Here is a 13275-nt window from a genome sequence, read left to right on the forward strand (position 1 = left end):
TTTGATCACCCCACTGGGTCACGCGCGTGATGCAGTTGGTCACGAGTGGTCGGACTGCGGTGAACATAAATGGGGAGGTTGGTCCATACTTCTTAACGGGCCAAGGGGTCCGACAGGGGGACCCGATATCCCCCTTTCTATTCAATCTTGTGGTTGATGCCCTCACCTCGATCCTTGATTTAGCCAAGCGCGCCGGCCACATTAGGGGGATTTGCCCCCACCTGGTAGCGAATGGAGGCCTGACCCACCTCCAATATGGTGATGACACCATTATGATGGTGGAAGGCTCGGATGAGGATATTCAGAATCTCAAGTTCCTCCTCCTCTCCTTCCAGGAAATGTCGGGCCTCACAATTAATTTCGCCAAGAGTGAGGCGATGGTCATGGGATACTCCCTGATGGAAGCTCAGCGAATTGCCAACCGCTTGAACTGTCGTTTGGGAACATTCCCGACCACCTACCTTGGCGTGCCACTTAGTGACATACGCCTGCTTGAGAAGGATTTTCGTCCAATAATCGCCAAGCTCCAACCTAGGATGGAGACCTGGTAGGGGAGGTGGCTATCCAAAGCCGCTCGAGTGATTCTGATGAACTCCTCCCTTATTAGCTTATTGATGTATATCATGGAATTCTATAGTCTGCATGAATCCCTTCACCACGGGGTCACCAAACTCCTCTCCAGATTCTTTTGGGCGGAAGAGAACAATAAACAGAAGTACCACATGGTGAAGTGGTCTGAGATCTGCAAGCCGAAAGATCAAGGAGGTCTTGGGGTTATTTCGTCCAAGCGAATGAATATTTCCCTCCTCTCCAAATGGCTTTGGCGGATTCAGACTGCTGAGGGCGGTATGTGGCTTGAGATTATCCGCGCAAAGTACCTTCGCAGACAGCCACTGGCATTTGTGTATAGAATTGGTGGGTCCCAATTCTGGCAATCGGTGATACATCTGATGCCGGTATTGCATATTGGGACCTCCATTAACATTGGTACCAGTTCCGGCACCCTGTTCTGGCTAGATCGATGGGCAGCGACCCGCCCCTTTGTGGACCGCTTCTCCATGTTGTTCGTGATCTGCGTCCGCCCACAGCTATATGTGGCTGTGGCCTTAGCTGACTTGGGAGCTATTGCCTTTCGCCATACCTTCGGGGCGGTGGAACTTGAGCAATGGGATGAATTGCTCGAGTGTATTACCGTACACCGCCCTCCCTGGAACCCGATTCTATTTCTTGGCACCTCGAGTCAAGTGGCCGCTTCTCGACGAGATCCCTTTATCAGGCGATTGTCCCCACCCCTGGCCCAGTGAAACTCTCGGTGCTCTGGGAGATCAAAGATCAAACTCCCCTTGAAGATCCGCATTTTCCTATGGCAATGGGTCCGTGGTCGCCTACCCTCGGGTACGGAGGTCCGCAAATGTAATGGCCCTGGGGATGGCCTATGCCCCATTTGTTTGGTGTCGGAAGACTGCAATCACATCTTTTTCCGGTGTCCTATGGCACAATTCAAATGGAGTTGCCTCCAGGAGGTGGTCGGTGGCAACTGGTGCCATGACAACCTCCCGGACTTGTTTGGGGAGGTCCTTAGGCTCCCCGGCTCTAGCCGCCCATCCATGTGGGTGGCGTTGGGTACCCTAGCGTGGACCCTCTGGTGTAACCGTAATAAGCTAGTCATAGAACGCGTGATACCATGGTGGGTGACTGATGTTATCTACAAATTATGTGGCCTTCTACAGCTTTGGAGACCGTTTAGCAAGCGGAGAGACCGGGACGCCATCGACATCATCATAGCGGGTCTTCGTTCTTTGGCTTCGGCATTTGCGCCGCCTCCGCCACCACCTCCACCACCTCCCGAGCGGGATTAGCTTCTTTTTTAGCTCTGTTTATTTGGGGCTTGTCTTGTTGTGCCCCCAGAACGACTTTGACTTGATTACTCTTTGTACTGTTATGTTGGATGCCTGGTTTGTTGCTTTATAATATAAAGCGGGGGGAAACCCTTTTCGTAAACTCTCTGGGGGTTTACCTTTTATCATTCCTCAAGTGCATATGAATTTTCCACTGAATAGCATATTTCAGGATCATAGCAGTTATAGCATAGAATACAAACACTTAATTATAAACATGGAAATATAATAATACAAATTTATTGCCTCTAGGGCATACTTCCAACAACATAGTCACATGTCGTCCATTGAATGGCGACATTTGTTCCAATGAAGAGCTGACGTGTGGCTCCATTGGCAAGTGGGAAGCCGGCACATGGAGGATCTTCATTGGCCAACATCGTTAATGGGTATCGGATCCGGAACCTGCACCCAATAGCTTAAGAGTGACCCCTTATAGTCACATGTGTCGGTTATCCTTGCCAAAAACACTTAGATGATAAAGTGATTATTGCCACGGAACACATCTACGACAACACAAGTACGACTATCTTGATGTTGTCATAAAATACAGATGTGTAGTTTTCTATAGTGTGGACAGTTGGCTTCATCCAAAAGCTTTCTTCTTATAGTGTGCTCCAATGAAGTTTGTACAGGTTCGACAATCACCTCAAGACCAACCACTAGTAGACTAAGTTTCTTCCTTTGGGGTGAGCATTGAGGAGAATAGAGTCAGCCTCGATGGCATTCGTAAGCTTTGGTTCTTGCAAAACATGTGCTTCTAGATTTTTCGTATAGGATGTTCTTACCTTAGTTGTGTATGTAGAGAACTCATCCATCCCCATCCCTAAAAATAGCTAGGAAAAGCTAAAATCCCTACCCACCCTCCCTTTTGGACCTCTTTGATCCTTTCATGCTTAACTCTAGCTACGGTGTTCGCTTCTTTTCTTCCTCGTTTTTTGGTCTTTTGTTTTTTGTCTCTCTTTTTTCCTTTCAGTTTTTTGTCGTTTCTTCTTTATTTTTACTTTGTCCTCATTTTTCACTTTGTATTTATTTTATTTTGGTCTATTTTCTCATTTTATTCATGATTTTTTTAAATATGTGCTGAAACTTTTCAAAACATACTATGAACATTTTTCAATACGCAAATAGTTTTCCCATATATTTTTATACATTAAATTCTGTAATAAGTGATCAAAATTTTAAATATACAATTATTTTTATGTAATATGCGGGAAAAAATTAGATACACGATGACCATTTTTCAAACACAAGGTTACATTTTTTTTACATACTCGTTGAATCATTTTTCAAATACACGATGATCATTTTCTATACACAGGGTCAACAATTTTTAATACATGGTGTTTTATTCAAGTACGTGATGAACATTTTTCAAAATACAAATTCAAGAAAAATTATGAGATAGTACATATTCAGACAAAACAAAAAGAAAGGAATAAAATTGTCCGAAACATATAGAGGGCCGGGCCACGTGGTGAGCGGCGTGCGCGTTACCGAGAACGATACTAGATTTTTTTTCCAGCACATGAACCCAATCCTATATCCCTTCAGAAAAAAACATGAACCCATACTAATTCATCTGGAGGCAACCCTAACATTATTATCTGTAAAGAAAAACCCGGAAAATATAGTTTTCCCTCGTAAAGAATCACGAAATCCTAACAACTAAGGCTAGATTCAGTTTTTTTTAGGGTGGCTGGATTCAGAATTATATATTGTTACGAAAAAACCTAAAAATCGGTTAGCTTCTCCATGTTGTTTCGCGCTATATATATTGCCCTACGATCCACATCAAAAGCCCTTGTTACGAGAGAGCGCGCGAAGGAAACACACGCACGCGAACGCGCAGCTCATCTAGCCCTAACCCATCCAGCCTCCATCGCCTGCCTCCCATGGCGGCTCTACTTACGAAGAGCATCGCCGTTTTGGCGTTGGTGCTCTGCGCCACCACCGTCGCCGAATCATGTAAGTACAACACACGCCAGAGCTTTCGGAGGTTGCTTTTCTTGCGCATCTAGTTCGATCGCTCGTCGTGTACTTGCATCTGCCACATCGATCTATTAGTTAGATCGTTCTCGCTGTCATCGGCGATGGGGATCAAGCTTAACTCTCTTTCATTTTCCCCGTCGTTGCAGTCAACATTCCCGTGATGTTCCACGACATGTGGTTCCGTCGCAGCATTGCGAGGTCCTCTTTCCAGGAGAAGGCCGCGGCGCCTGCCACCGCTCCGTCGAAGCCGCCGGTGGCTGCGCCCACGTCACCGTCAGCAGTCCCGCCAGTTCTGCCGACGCCTGCCCTGCCCGTGCCGCCCACCACGGCTCCGTCGTCCAACGCGCCCACGCCGACGCCCACCCTCCCGTCGAACGCGCCCACTCTGGCGCCTATGATGGCCGTGCCCCCCGTGCATGCACCCTCCGGCGGTCCTGCACCAGCGCCCGTGCCGGCTTCGTCTCCCATGGCCGCTGCTCGGGTTGTGCGCGTGCCGCCGACCGCAGCGCCGGCTCTTGCTCCTTGGATGCCTGCGTCCGCACCGAGATCCAGCGCGCCGTCGCCGATGCCCACGCTTCCCACTACGCCAGGTACGCTTCGTGATCGTGTGCCGCGGTTCCTTGTTTTTTTTTTTGGGTTCATTGTTAACTTCGTCCGACGGTCTGCGTAGCCCGCGTCCGATCGGTTTGTGAGATTGGGCTGATGCATCCATCTATTGAAATGGCCCGCGGCTATCCATCTTGCACCAATAGACGCCCTGGAGCGGCCCAGTTAGGGTTCCCATTTTGTCTGTTAGAGTGCATTTTTTAATCTGAAATCTTTTTGCGATGTTTAATCTAAAGTTGTTGTTAACCCTAATTTTTGTGAGGATTAATCTAATCGTATTTTTATTAACCCTAAAAAATCTAGATCTGTTACACAAATCTTAACAGAAAGGAAAATATTGAATCTTGGTGCATTTTGAACTAATTTCCTGATTACTATGCTTGTGCAGCTCCCGTTGCGCAACCCCCTGCATCGGCACAACCCAAACCTGGTATGTACTGATCTTCAACGACGAACTAAAAATTGACCCGCGAAACTGCTCTACTGTGAAATAATTCTCGGACTGAATAAATATACCACCAGCTGCCGAGTTGATTACTGGATTTGTTTTTTCTAAATCGAATTGAAGTCAAGAATGTTCATCGCCTGCAGGTCCAGTGCTTCCGTTGCCACCGACCCCAGCGCCGGCCGCCACCCTACCCGACGCCATCAGCTCTCCGTCTCCTGCGTCAACGCCGGCGACCTCTCCGACCGCCCCGCCGGCTGCTTCTGCCGCTAATACCTTCGCTCCCATGGGAGCCATGGTCGTTGGCGCGGTGCTTGCCGTTGCAGCGCTATTTTAGGCCCTTCTGGTTTCAAGTTGGCTTAGCGGATTGGCTTTGTAGTTAGCCTTCTATTATAGCCAAGTGGATTCAGTTTGTAGTTAGCCTTATCACGAGATAGCAATTGAAGTACTGGTAGGTACTTTTTGTTAGGATCGAACCACTAGAAATTTTTACTCCGATTGTACGTTAGACTCGACTCTATCTATCTATAGAAGAAAAGTGAACGCCCCGTTCACAATCATTCGTTATTTGTTGTGCTTCCTCGTCTTCAGTGTTTTGTAATCTCTTACAGTCTTGCTAAGTCTCTATCCGTGAGATTCGTGCAAATTTTCTTTTCAGTTTTTTTTTCTTTTTTTCTCTTGAATGTTATGTCACTTGACTGAGACTTTGCTAAATCTCAGCCGACTAAGACCTAGCCACACCCAATCGCATACCGCAGCTTGCAGTCGATCGAACATGTTAGCGGCTAGCGCTGTTGCTTGGACATGACGTGAGCAATTCGACGCGGCGACATAAGCAGCCATTAGGCCATAGAGTACATCGTGGCATTGCATTCAGACCTAGAAAAAGGAGGTTTGGTGTTCATACCGGCGTTGGTAATAACATTGCTCGGTCCCAGCTCTCGGAAAGCCTCGATTCCACTCCCCCGTGCCATCGTGCGCTCGGTTTCTTTTATTTTCTCCCGTGCAACCGCCCACCCAGCTACCTATAAGGCTTTCCCTAGAAAAAAGCTATCCTAAAGGCTCCCGGCCCTTTGATCATGGTCACCGGCCGACCACGGCGACGGCGGCGACCTTCTTTTGGCTCACCCCCACAGCCACAGGCCACTGCCACCATTCGAACTTCATCATGTCGGCACACCGCCGCTTCGGAAAAGGAATGCCATGCCAAGCCGCCCTTTCACTAGTGGCTGGGACCAGAAGGGCGCATCAACACACCGATCCCAGGCCTATGATTTCCCAAGCACTTCGCAGCGTGCGCAGATGTCAGTGTCTCGGTGGGAGAATCGCTGCTCTATATGCCGCCATTTTCTTTGACCTAGGATGAGGAGGAGCAATGAGTTCCATTTCTGTCTCTTGCCAGTGCCACTGCCAGCACAGTGCAACACTAACCAAACTTCCCACTGATGCAGTGGTGCATGCGGCGCTGGCAGCCCGTCGCAAACATAAAAACGCCCTCCACGCACCCCACCCCCTAGCAATCTCACACCGCATTCCACGGACCATATCACACGCTCTGAAACCACTGTTGTAGATAGCTCTGGTGCAGCGTGCACACAAGTTACAGCGGCAGCCGGCGAGAATGGCAGCTAGGACGTCGCTGCTGCTTCTACTCGCGCTGGCCGCGGTGGTGGCTCACGTCGACGGTGCGACCGTGGCCGCGCCGGCGCCGGCCGTGGACTGCAGCGACGCCCTGATCAGCCTGGCGGGGTGCCTGAGCTACGTGCAGGAGGGGAGCACGGTGGCGATGCCGGAGGCGACCTGCTGCTCCGGGCTCAAGGACGTGGTGAAGAAGGAGGTGGCCTGCCTCTGCCAGGCCTTCCAGGGCGGCCAGGACTACGGCGTCACCCTCAACATGACCAAGGCCCTGCAGCTGCCCGGCGCCTGCAAGGTCAAGACGCCTCCCTTCAGCAAGTGCCACAGTAAGTGTTCTTCTTCTTCTACTTCTTCTTCTTCTTCTTCTTTCTCCACCACTCGCAAATGCAAAAATACTACGCCTATCAATAGCTGACTGAAGATGGAAAGTTCATTTATCGGATTGAGCGATAGTCACTCCCATCTTTCTCTTGCAATTTTTGTGAAACAATTGCTACCGTAGTTGTTGTTGGGTCTGTGTGTGTGTGAATTGCAGTTTTAATTTAGTGATGAAAAGTGTAAGCTTGCACTTTTTCAGTCGGTTATAGTACTACTACTTTTTCTAGAAAAGTGCAAATTTCATATTTTGTTGAGCTGAAGTTTCATTTTTCAGAATCAGTTGAGACTTAAGAAAAATCTGAAAATCTTAGTCGAGTGAGACCTAGCAAAACCATCGCTAAATACTGAACCTGACGGAATTATGAACTGAGAAAAAACTGACGGAACTATATTCTGACGATCTCCCTCTTCGCTAATGCAGTTTCCATTCCGGGCGTGACCGGTGGGTCTCCAGGTGTGTTCACTAACCACTCTTTCTCTTCCCTTCTGATTCCGCATATATCATTCGACCATATCTCAGCAAAGTACCAACATATGTAATCCTTTCTTTTTTTGGAGTAAAAAAAATCGCAACTCTTTTAATACTCTACTGACGTTGTTGCCGTCATTCCAGCACCTGCACCTGCCCCGTCTTCCGGTGCTCCGTTCTTCGGGGGCTCGCCGTCACCATCCACGCCTTCGGCTGAATCACCAGCCGCAGCCGGAACCGGAAGCGGCGACTCCACCACCGCTCGAGCTCCATCGCCGTCGGCCTCCGCCGTGGCCACCTTCCCGTCTTCAGCAGACGTCCTCCTAGCCGCAGCGACTGTCGTTGTGATGACCCTGCTCGTGTGAGCAGCTGGGCGCGCCTGTAATTCAGCAAACCTGTTCGTCGTTCATGTGACCATTTTCGCTATACCCGCCCGACACAGCTGAGAAAGCAGACCCAGCCTTGTTGCTGGCTTTGCTGCATGTACCGAGATGTATCTTATCTGAGAGTTTCCATTCCATTTATACAGATGTCACATTCATATATATGACTCGTTTCCATACACAATGAGACTGCTTGGTTCGATGCCAATTTTTGGCATGCCAACGTGTTGGCACTCTAAAAATTTGGCTACCGAATTTTCTTGCCAGTCTCTAGAAAAGTAGCCTGCTTTTGGTTTTGCCAACTGCTGGCATCAGACCAAGCGGCCAGAAACGGGGTGAGATTGTGAGAAGTGTCACGGCGAGCAGCTCATTCAGAACAGAAACGGGGTTTTGCCTCCGTTTAAAAAAAAGGAAAGAAAAACAGAAACAAGTGATCGGATACGTTCATTTTCAGAGGCCAGAAACGGGGGTGAGATTTTGATAAGTGTCACAGCGTGCTCTAATCTTTGTATTCATTGTGCTCTCATTCAGAAGAGAGAGAAGATATCTTTTTTGTTTATATTCTAGCTTAGCTCTCTCTATTCTTTGCTTAAGCTATCATGTCATGTAGACGGGGAGATGGCACCTCCGAGTTTCGCACATCCTGGATATGATTAATGCATGGAAGCTAAGCAATTGGGTCATTCTTCAGCTCAAGATGCAAGCATTTGAACTCCACCCGAATACGGCTCGCAACTTGCTGCGGCCATGGCCATTAGATATAGAAATACAACTTATCAACAGTCTATAGTTCAGATTTCCGAACAATGGACACGACAACTGTTACATCATCCAACTTGCCACCGGAGTAACCCAGGTACCCTTCTGCGAGCGCCGCATCCGAGAACGGGCTCCTCCCGGACCCGGACCTGCCCACTTCCTTTGCTCTAGCAGCCAGGAGGTCGGCAATCTCCTGCACAAGTTACGCAAAATGAACATGTCAGGATGATTCTTGGTTTCATATTTTCTGTAGGTTGGTTTATTAGGTTTTTCTTTTTTCAAACAAGAAAAGTGATTAGGTTCGGACCGTAGGCTTGCGGTCGGCTTCTAGAGATTTTGAGACAATGTCTGCCACCTCATGGTCGTAGACGTTGTCGAACAGACCATCTGACGCTGTTATGATGGTATCACCTTCTTGTAGATCGATAGCGTAATTCTGAGAATAAAGAGAGAAATTCATATGTTAAAATCTGAGAAAGCTCAAAAGAAGAAACTAATAACAGGATAGTGGCGACAACAAGCGCTGTGTCACCTGTACAAGTCTTGAAGGATCGACGCCATTTTCAATTTGCAACGGGAAATTGAAACCGTATGTCATCGGCTTTGTTTGTGTATATACTTGTCCATTTCTTATCACCAGTAACCCAGAATCGCCAATATTAGATACATGAAGGACCTGCCATATCAGTCAGTTGATGAGAAAAAAAAACATGTACAATTAACCACCAAGAAATGTTACAGCAAGTGGTATGCATGCCTCTTGATGAAAGAATTCACACAAAAAAATTGACAAAAGATCATACCTGCCCATCAAAGTGAGCAACCAAGATAGTTGAAGAGCCAGGGGACCGTGCTTCAACTGTCGCCATAGCAAGAACTTCCTCGGTTCTCATCCCTGGTGCCCCTTGATTCTCCGTAACAATTTTTTTGGAACTATCCATTAACTCTCTCGCATACAACCCCGCATTGATTCCTGAGTGCAAAAGCATAACAAGAGTATGATGAGAACATAAACCCATATTTTGTACGGTATAATTGAAGGTAATCATGGCAAATAAATTAGCTACTGACATCTAAAACATACTGATGTTAACTGCTAGCTAACAAACACTTTCAAAGAGTGAACACACTTTCTGAAAGGGAAATTTGTACACCCAGGAGTTTCTTTTTGTACACCCAGGAATTAAACGCACTCGCAAGATAAAGCAACCGAAATTTAGCTGATGAGGTATGGTTTACCTTCAAATGACCACTGACCAACTCCATCTGCTACACCAAACCAGCCGCCGCAAGCTATGAAATAAGCATCTTCACCACCTGTATGCACCTGTATTTTTAACAGATATCAACATTAGAGAAATTAAGAGCAACATGAATTGATTGCATGCATTTTATTTTAGCACATAATATAACAGAATAAAAGCACATGGAGAGTAAATATTCCTCCCTGTATAGTATCTGCATGAAGGAACCAGTAGATGCAGTTACAACTGTATATATGTCTGACAGCAACCTAGAGTTGTTTGTTGTAGGCCTTCTAGGAACTATAGATGGCATATACGTTTTAACATTTGGAAGCACACAAATATGAAGTCAAGAAAAGCAAATATATGAGTCTAGATGCTGAAATCTTAACAAAGAGTTGCTTACACCAAACATGAGTTAATTGAGTAATGTTGAGCTCAATTTAATCTCAAATTATGAGCATAGAAGGATCTATGTAACAAGTGCCTCCGTTCTTTACATTTAACTACTTCCTCCGTTCCTAAATATAAGTCTTTTTAGAGATTTCAAATGAACTACCATATACGGATGTATATAGACATATTTTAGAGTGTAGATTCACTCATTTTGCTCCGTATGTAGTCACTTGTTGAAATCTCTAGAAAGACCTATATTTAGGAACAGAGGGAGTATTTGACAATGCCTTAAACAGCAACTTCCAGAACATTGAGAGCAGAACGAACATGACAGTATTTCCACTGATCTACTGGGTAGAATAAGTTTAGTCCAAATATACATTACCTACAACAGACTGAAAAGAACAACTATTAGGTCCATTACCTTTGAAGGATGAGGTAACATGGCTGCACCTGAAGCCAGCACAAGTGTTGATACAGCTACTGAATCCATCCTGTATATGAATTAAGCATGTCAAAACACGAATAAACCATCTTCTCAGGCTTCAAGGGTTAGAAAGGCTAAAGGAAAAAAAAACAAGGGACATCTTGAATAACCATATGCATGTGTGCCAAACAGATCAAGCTATACTCAGCTTATGGTGCGTATACAAGATATAAAGCAAAATAATAGTACCTATCAGAACTCTTCGTCTCCGAAGCGTTGTTCTCCCTGGCCACCGCACAGGTCACTTGTTCCTACAAAGGGGGGAAAACACAGGTACACATCATCGCCTAATCTTCATATAACAGCACAAGCTAAGGTTTACAGACAAGGCTGCAGTATTGGACAAAGTCAATGCTAATTTGCCTTGAACAATCCATGTGCTGATAATTTATGCAAACAGGGGTGCATCCTTTTCATGCAGTAGGACCTAATTTCCTCAGTTAGCTCAACAGAAGGCCCTTTTAGTACAACTGTACAAGCGTGGTCCCTTGCTCCATTACTAGGATATAAATGAGCATATCAAAATAGCATAGCCAAATAGTAAGTAGCCAGAAACTGAAACTAAATATCAACACATAATGCAGTATACAGAAAAAGGAAGCATTGCCGCCTAGCCGCCCACTGCCTAATTTCTTCAGTTAGCTGAACAGGTTGTCCATTCGCACAAGCATGGTCCACCCCTTACTCAATTACTAGGATATATAAATGAGCATATCAAAATAGCCCAAACCAAATCAAATATCAACAGAAGAGCAGAGCACCACATAAAGCAGATTCTTCTACCACAAAAAGGAAGCATTGCTACGCCTACCGTCTAATGTTCCACAGAGTAAGATGGACTGTTGTCAAAAAATCCAAAAGAGCTAACTTGAAGAAATCAAAAGGCAGATTAACAGAGTAGTACACATCATCGGATCATCGGTGTACCGACGGTAAGCGTATAAACGTGGATGAGTAGCACACAGCTCAGAGGTTTGCACGGAAGTCGTACCATGAGTGGGACGTGGACGCCATATCCCGTGTCCTGTTCCTCTACGCTGGAGCTGCTGGACTCCGTCTCCACGTCGGTGTCAGAGTCCTCCTGCGTGGTCGAGCCGTCCGACGCCTCGGAGTCATCCAAGCTCGTCTCCATCCCGTCCACTCCTTCCTCAACCTGCGTCGTGGAGGCCTCTAGAGCCTCAGGCTCCGTCTCTGCCCCTTCGCCACGCAAAAAGCCGCCGGCACGCAACTCCAATTCCCCTTGGAGAAGGCCGTTTTGACCGTCGGAATCCCCTCTGGACTCGACTCCGAGCTCGCTAGAGGCCACCGCAGGCGCCCCACACGCGCCCGTTGGCTCTTCGTGTGCTGCCTCTGGCTCGCGTCCTCGAGAATCAGCTGCTTCTGCCAGGGACGGGGACAGGGGCCCGTCCGCAGGGGGAGAAGAAGCACCACCGATGGCCCCAGTGGTGGTGTTGGTGTCTGAATTCGAACTGGCGTCTGACGGCGACGGCTCAACCGGTGAGGGGATATGGCTGATTGCGGCAGCTTCATCGGAACCCGTACTCCCGCAACCCAGCTTCTGTTCGTGGATTCGCGCCGCCGGAGCTTCTGATCTCGCATCCGAAACACCCGGCTCCGCCGATTCGAGCTCGGCGCCGGAACACAGACCGGCTGCCTTGTCGGCGTCAACGGCGCCTCTGACCTCCGAACCTCCAGGAACCTCCTTAACGGCATCTACATAAACCAAAATAAAACTCAAATCGAAGAACGAAACTCATAAAGGAAACTATCATCGATCAGCAGTAAACCGCGGCGCCGTCCAAGGAGGATGCCTTACCGACGGCGGAGCAGAGCTCGCGGGACGGAGCAGGCGCGCGCTCTGGGGCGTCCACGACCTCCCGGGGCCGGGAGACGAGGGCGCCGGCAGCTCCAGGGACCTCGGCCATGGCTTCACGCAAGGCGATGCCGAAGCAGGAGGCTGGCTGCTAGCCCAGAAAAAAAAGGGGTCGGGCTCTACTTTCTGGGGATCAGCGGCGAGCGAGCGAGATATGGCCCGTAGCACGGCGGCGTTGGTGAAGATGGTAGTGAGGGGCGAGCTGAGATTGGGGCGGAGGGACGGGGGAGGAGGCTTAATGGGGAGGGAAGGAAGCTCGTGTCCGAGCTTTTGAGGTGGTGTGTCTCCTGGGGCGGGGGCGGGGGCGGGGGCGCGGGCTCGGGGGGTGCCTGCGCGTGCGCTGCTCGGCGGCCGGACGGCGTCGTTTTCTAGGAGGGAGGAGCTCGTCTCTGCTTTTGGGGCGGTGGAATATCGAGTTATCTCTCTCGCATAGTTTGGCCCGTCGCTCTCGGCGTCGTCGCTTTGGGACAAAGGGCCTCCTGGAAGTTTGTATTTGGCGCGGCCGGTTACACCGGCATCTTGCTTGTCCATGGCCTTGTTTTCTTGGTCAGGTTTGGAAGGACTACGGGGAAACGGGGGAAATGCTTGTGGCGTCGAAACGCTGGAAGAGTAGGTGAGGGGCAGGTAGCGCAAAGTCTTGGTACTACTTTTAAAAGAGATCGGTTCACATGTGAAGGTCTAGTAGTTTTACCAATTGGTTCAAGTAAACT

The 13275-nt window shown here is 48.2% G+C and overlaps 3 protein-coding genes across 3 annotated transcripts; 2 read left to right on the forward strand and 1 right to left on the reverse strand.

Moving 5' to 3' along the window:
- Window positions 1–3725: 3725 nt before the first annotated feature.
- Window positions 3726–5451, forward strand: LOC147976509 (uncharacterized). The gene is made up of 4 exons (XM_087519799.1): window positions 3726–3881; window positions 4037–4480; window positions 4885–4926; window positions 5088–5451. Exons 1-4 carry the CDS (start codon window positions 3794–3796, stop codon window positions 5276–5278), a joined length of 765 nt encoding a protein of 254 aa, XP_087375925.1. The 5' UTR covers window positions 3726–3793; the 3' UTR covers window positions 5279–5451.
- A 901-nt stretch (window positions 5452–6352) lies between these two features.
- LOC125552641 (non-specific lipid transfer protein-like 1) lies at window positions 6353–7968 on the forward strand. Its single transcript, XM_048716263.2, has 3 exons — window positions 6353–6902; window positions 7376–7408; window positions 7568–7968. Exons 1-3 carry the CDS (start codon window positions 6563–6565, stop codon window positions 7786–7788), a joined length of 594 nt encoding a protein of 197 aa, XP_048572220.1. The 5' UTR covers window positions 6353–6562; the 3' UTR covers window positions 7789–7968.
- A 551-nt stretch (window positions 7969–8519) lies between these two features.
- Window positions 8520–12870, reverse strand: LOC125552640 (putative protein phosphatase 2C BIPP2C1). Its single transcript, XM_048716261.2, has 9 exons — window positions 12509–12870; window positions 11684–12405; window positions 10882–10943; window positions 10630–10699; window positions 9805–9892; window positions 9369–9538; window positions 9098–9241; window positions 8873–9001; window positions 8520–8758 (listed from the first exon to the last, which is right to left on the reverse strand). The coding sequence occupies exons 1-9, from the start codon at window positions 12615–12617 to the stop codon at window positions 8591–8593; spliced, it is 1662 nt and encodes a 553-aa protein (XP_048572218.2). The 5' UTR covers window positions 12618–12870; the 3' UTR covers window positions 8520–8590.
- Window positions 12871–13275: the final 405 nt, after the last annotated feature.

The sequence above is a fragment of the Triticum urartu genome, chromosome 4A, assembly GCF_056163025.1.
Source record: "Triticum urartu cultivar PI428250 chromosome 4A, HENAU_Tu73, whole genome shotgun sequence".
Taxonomy (NCBI): Eukaryota; Viridiplantae; Streptophyta; class Magnoliopsida; order Poales; family Poaceae; genus Triticum; species Triticum urartu.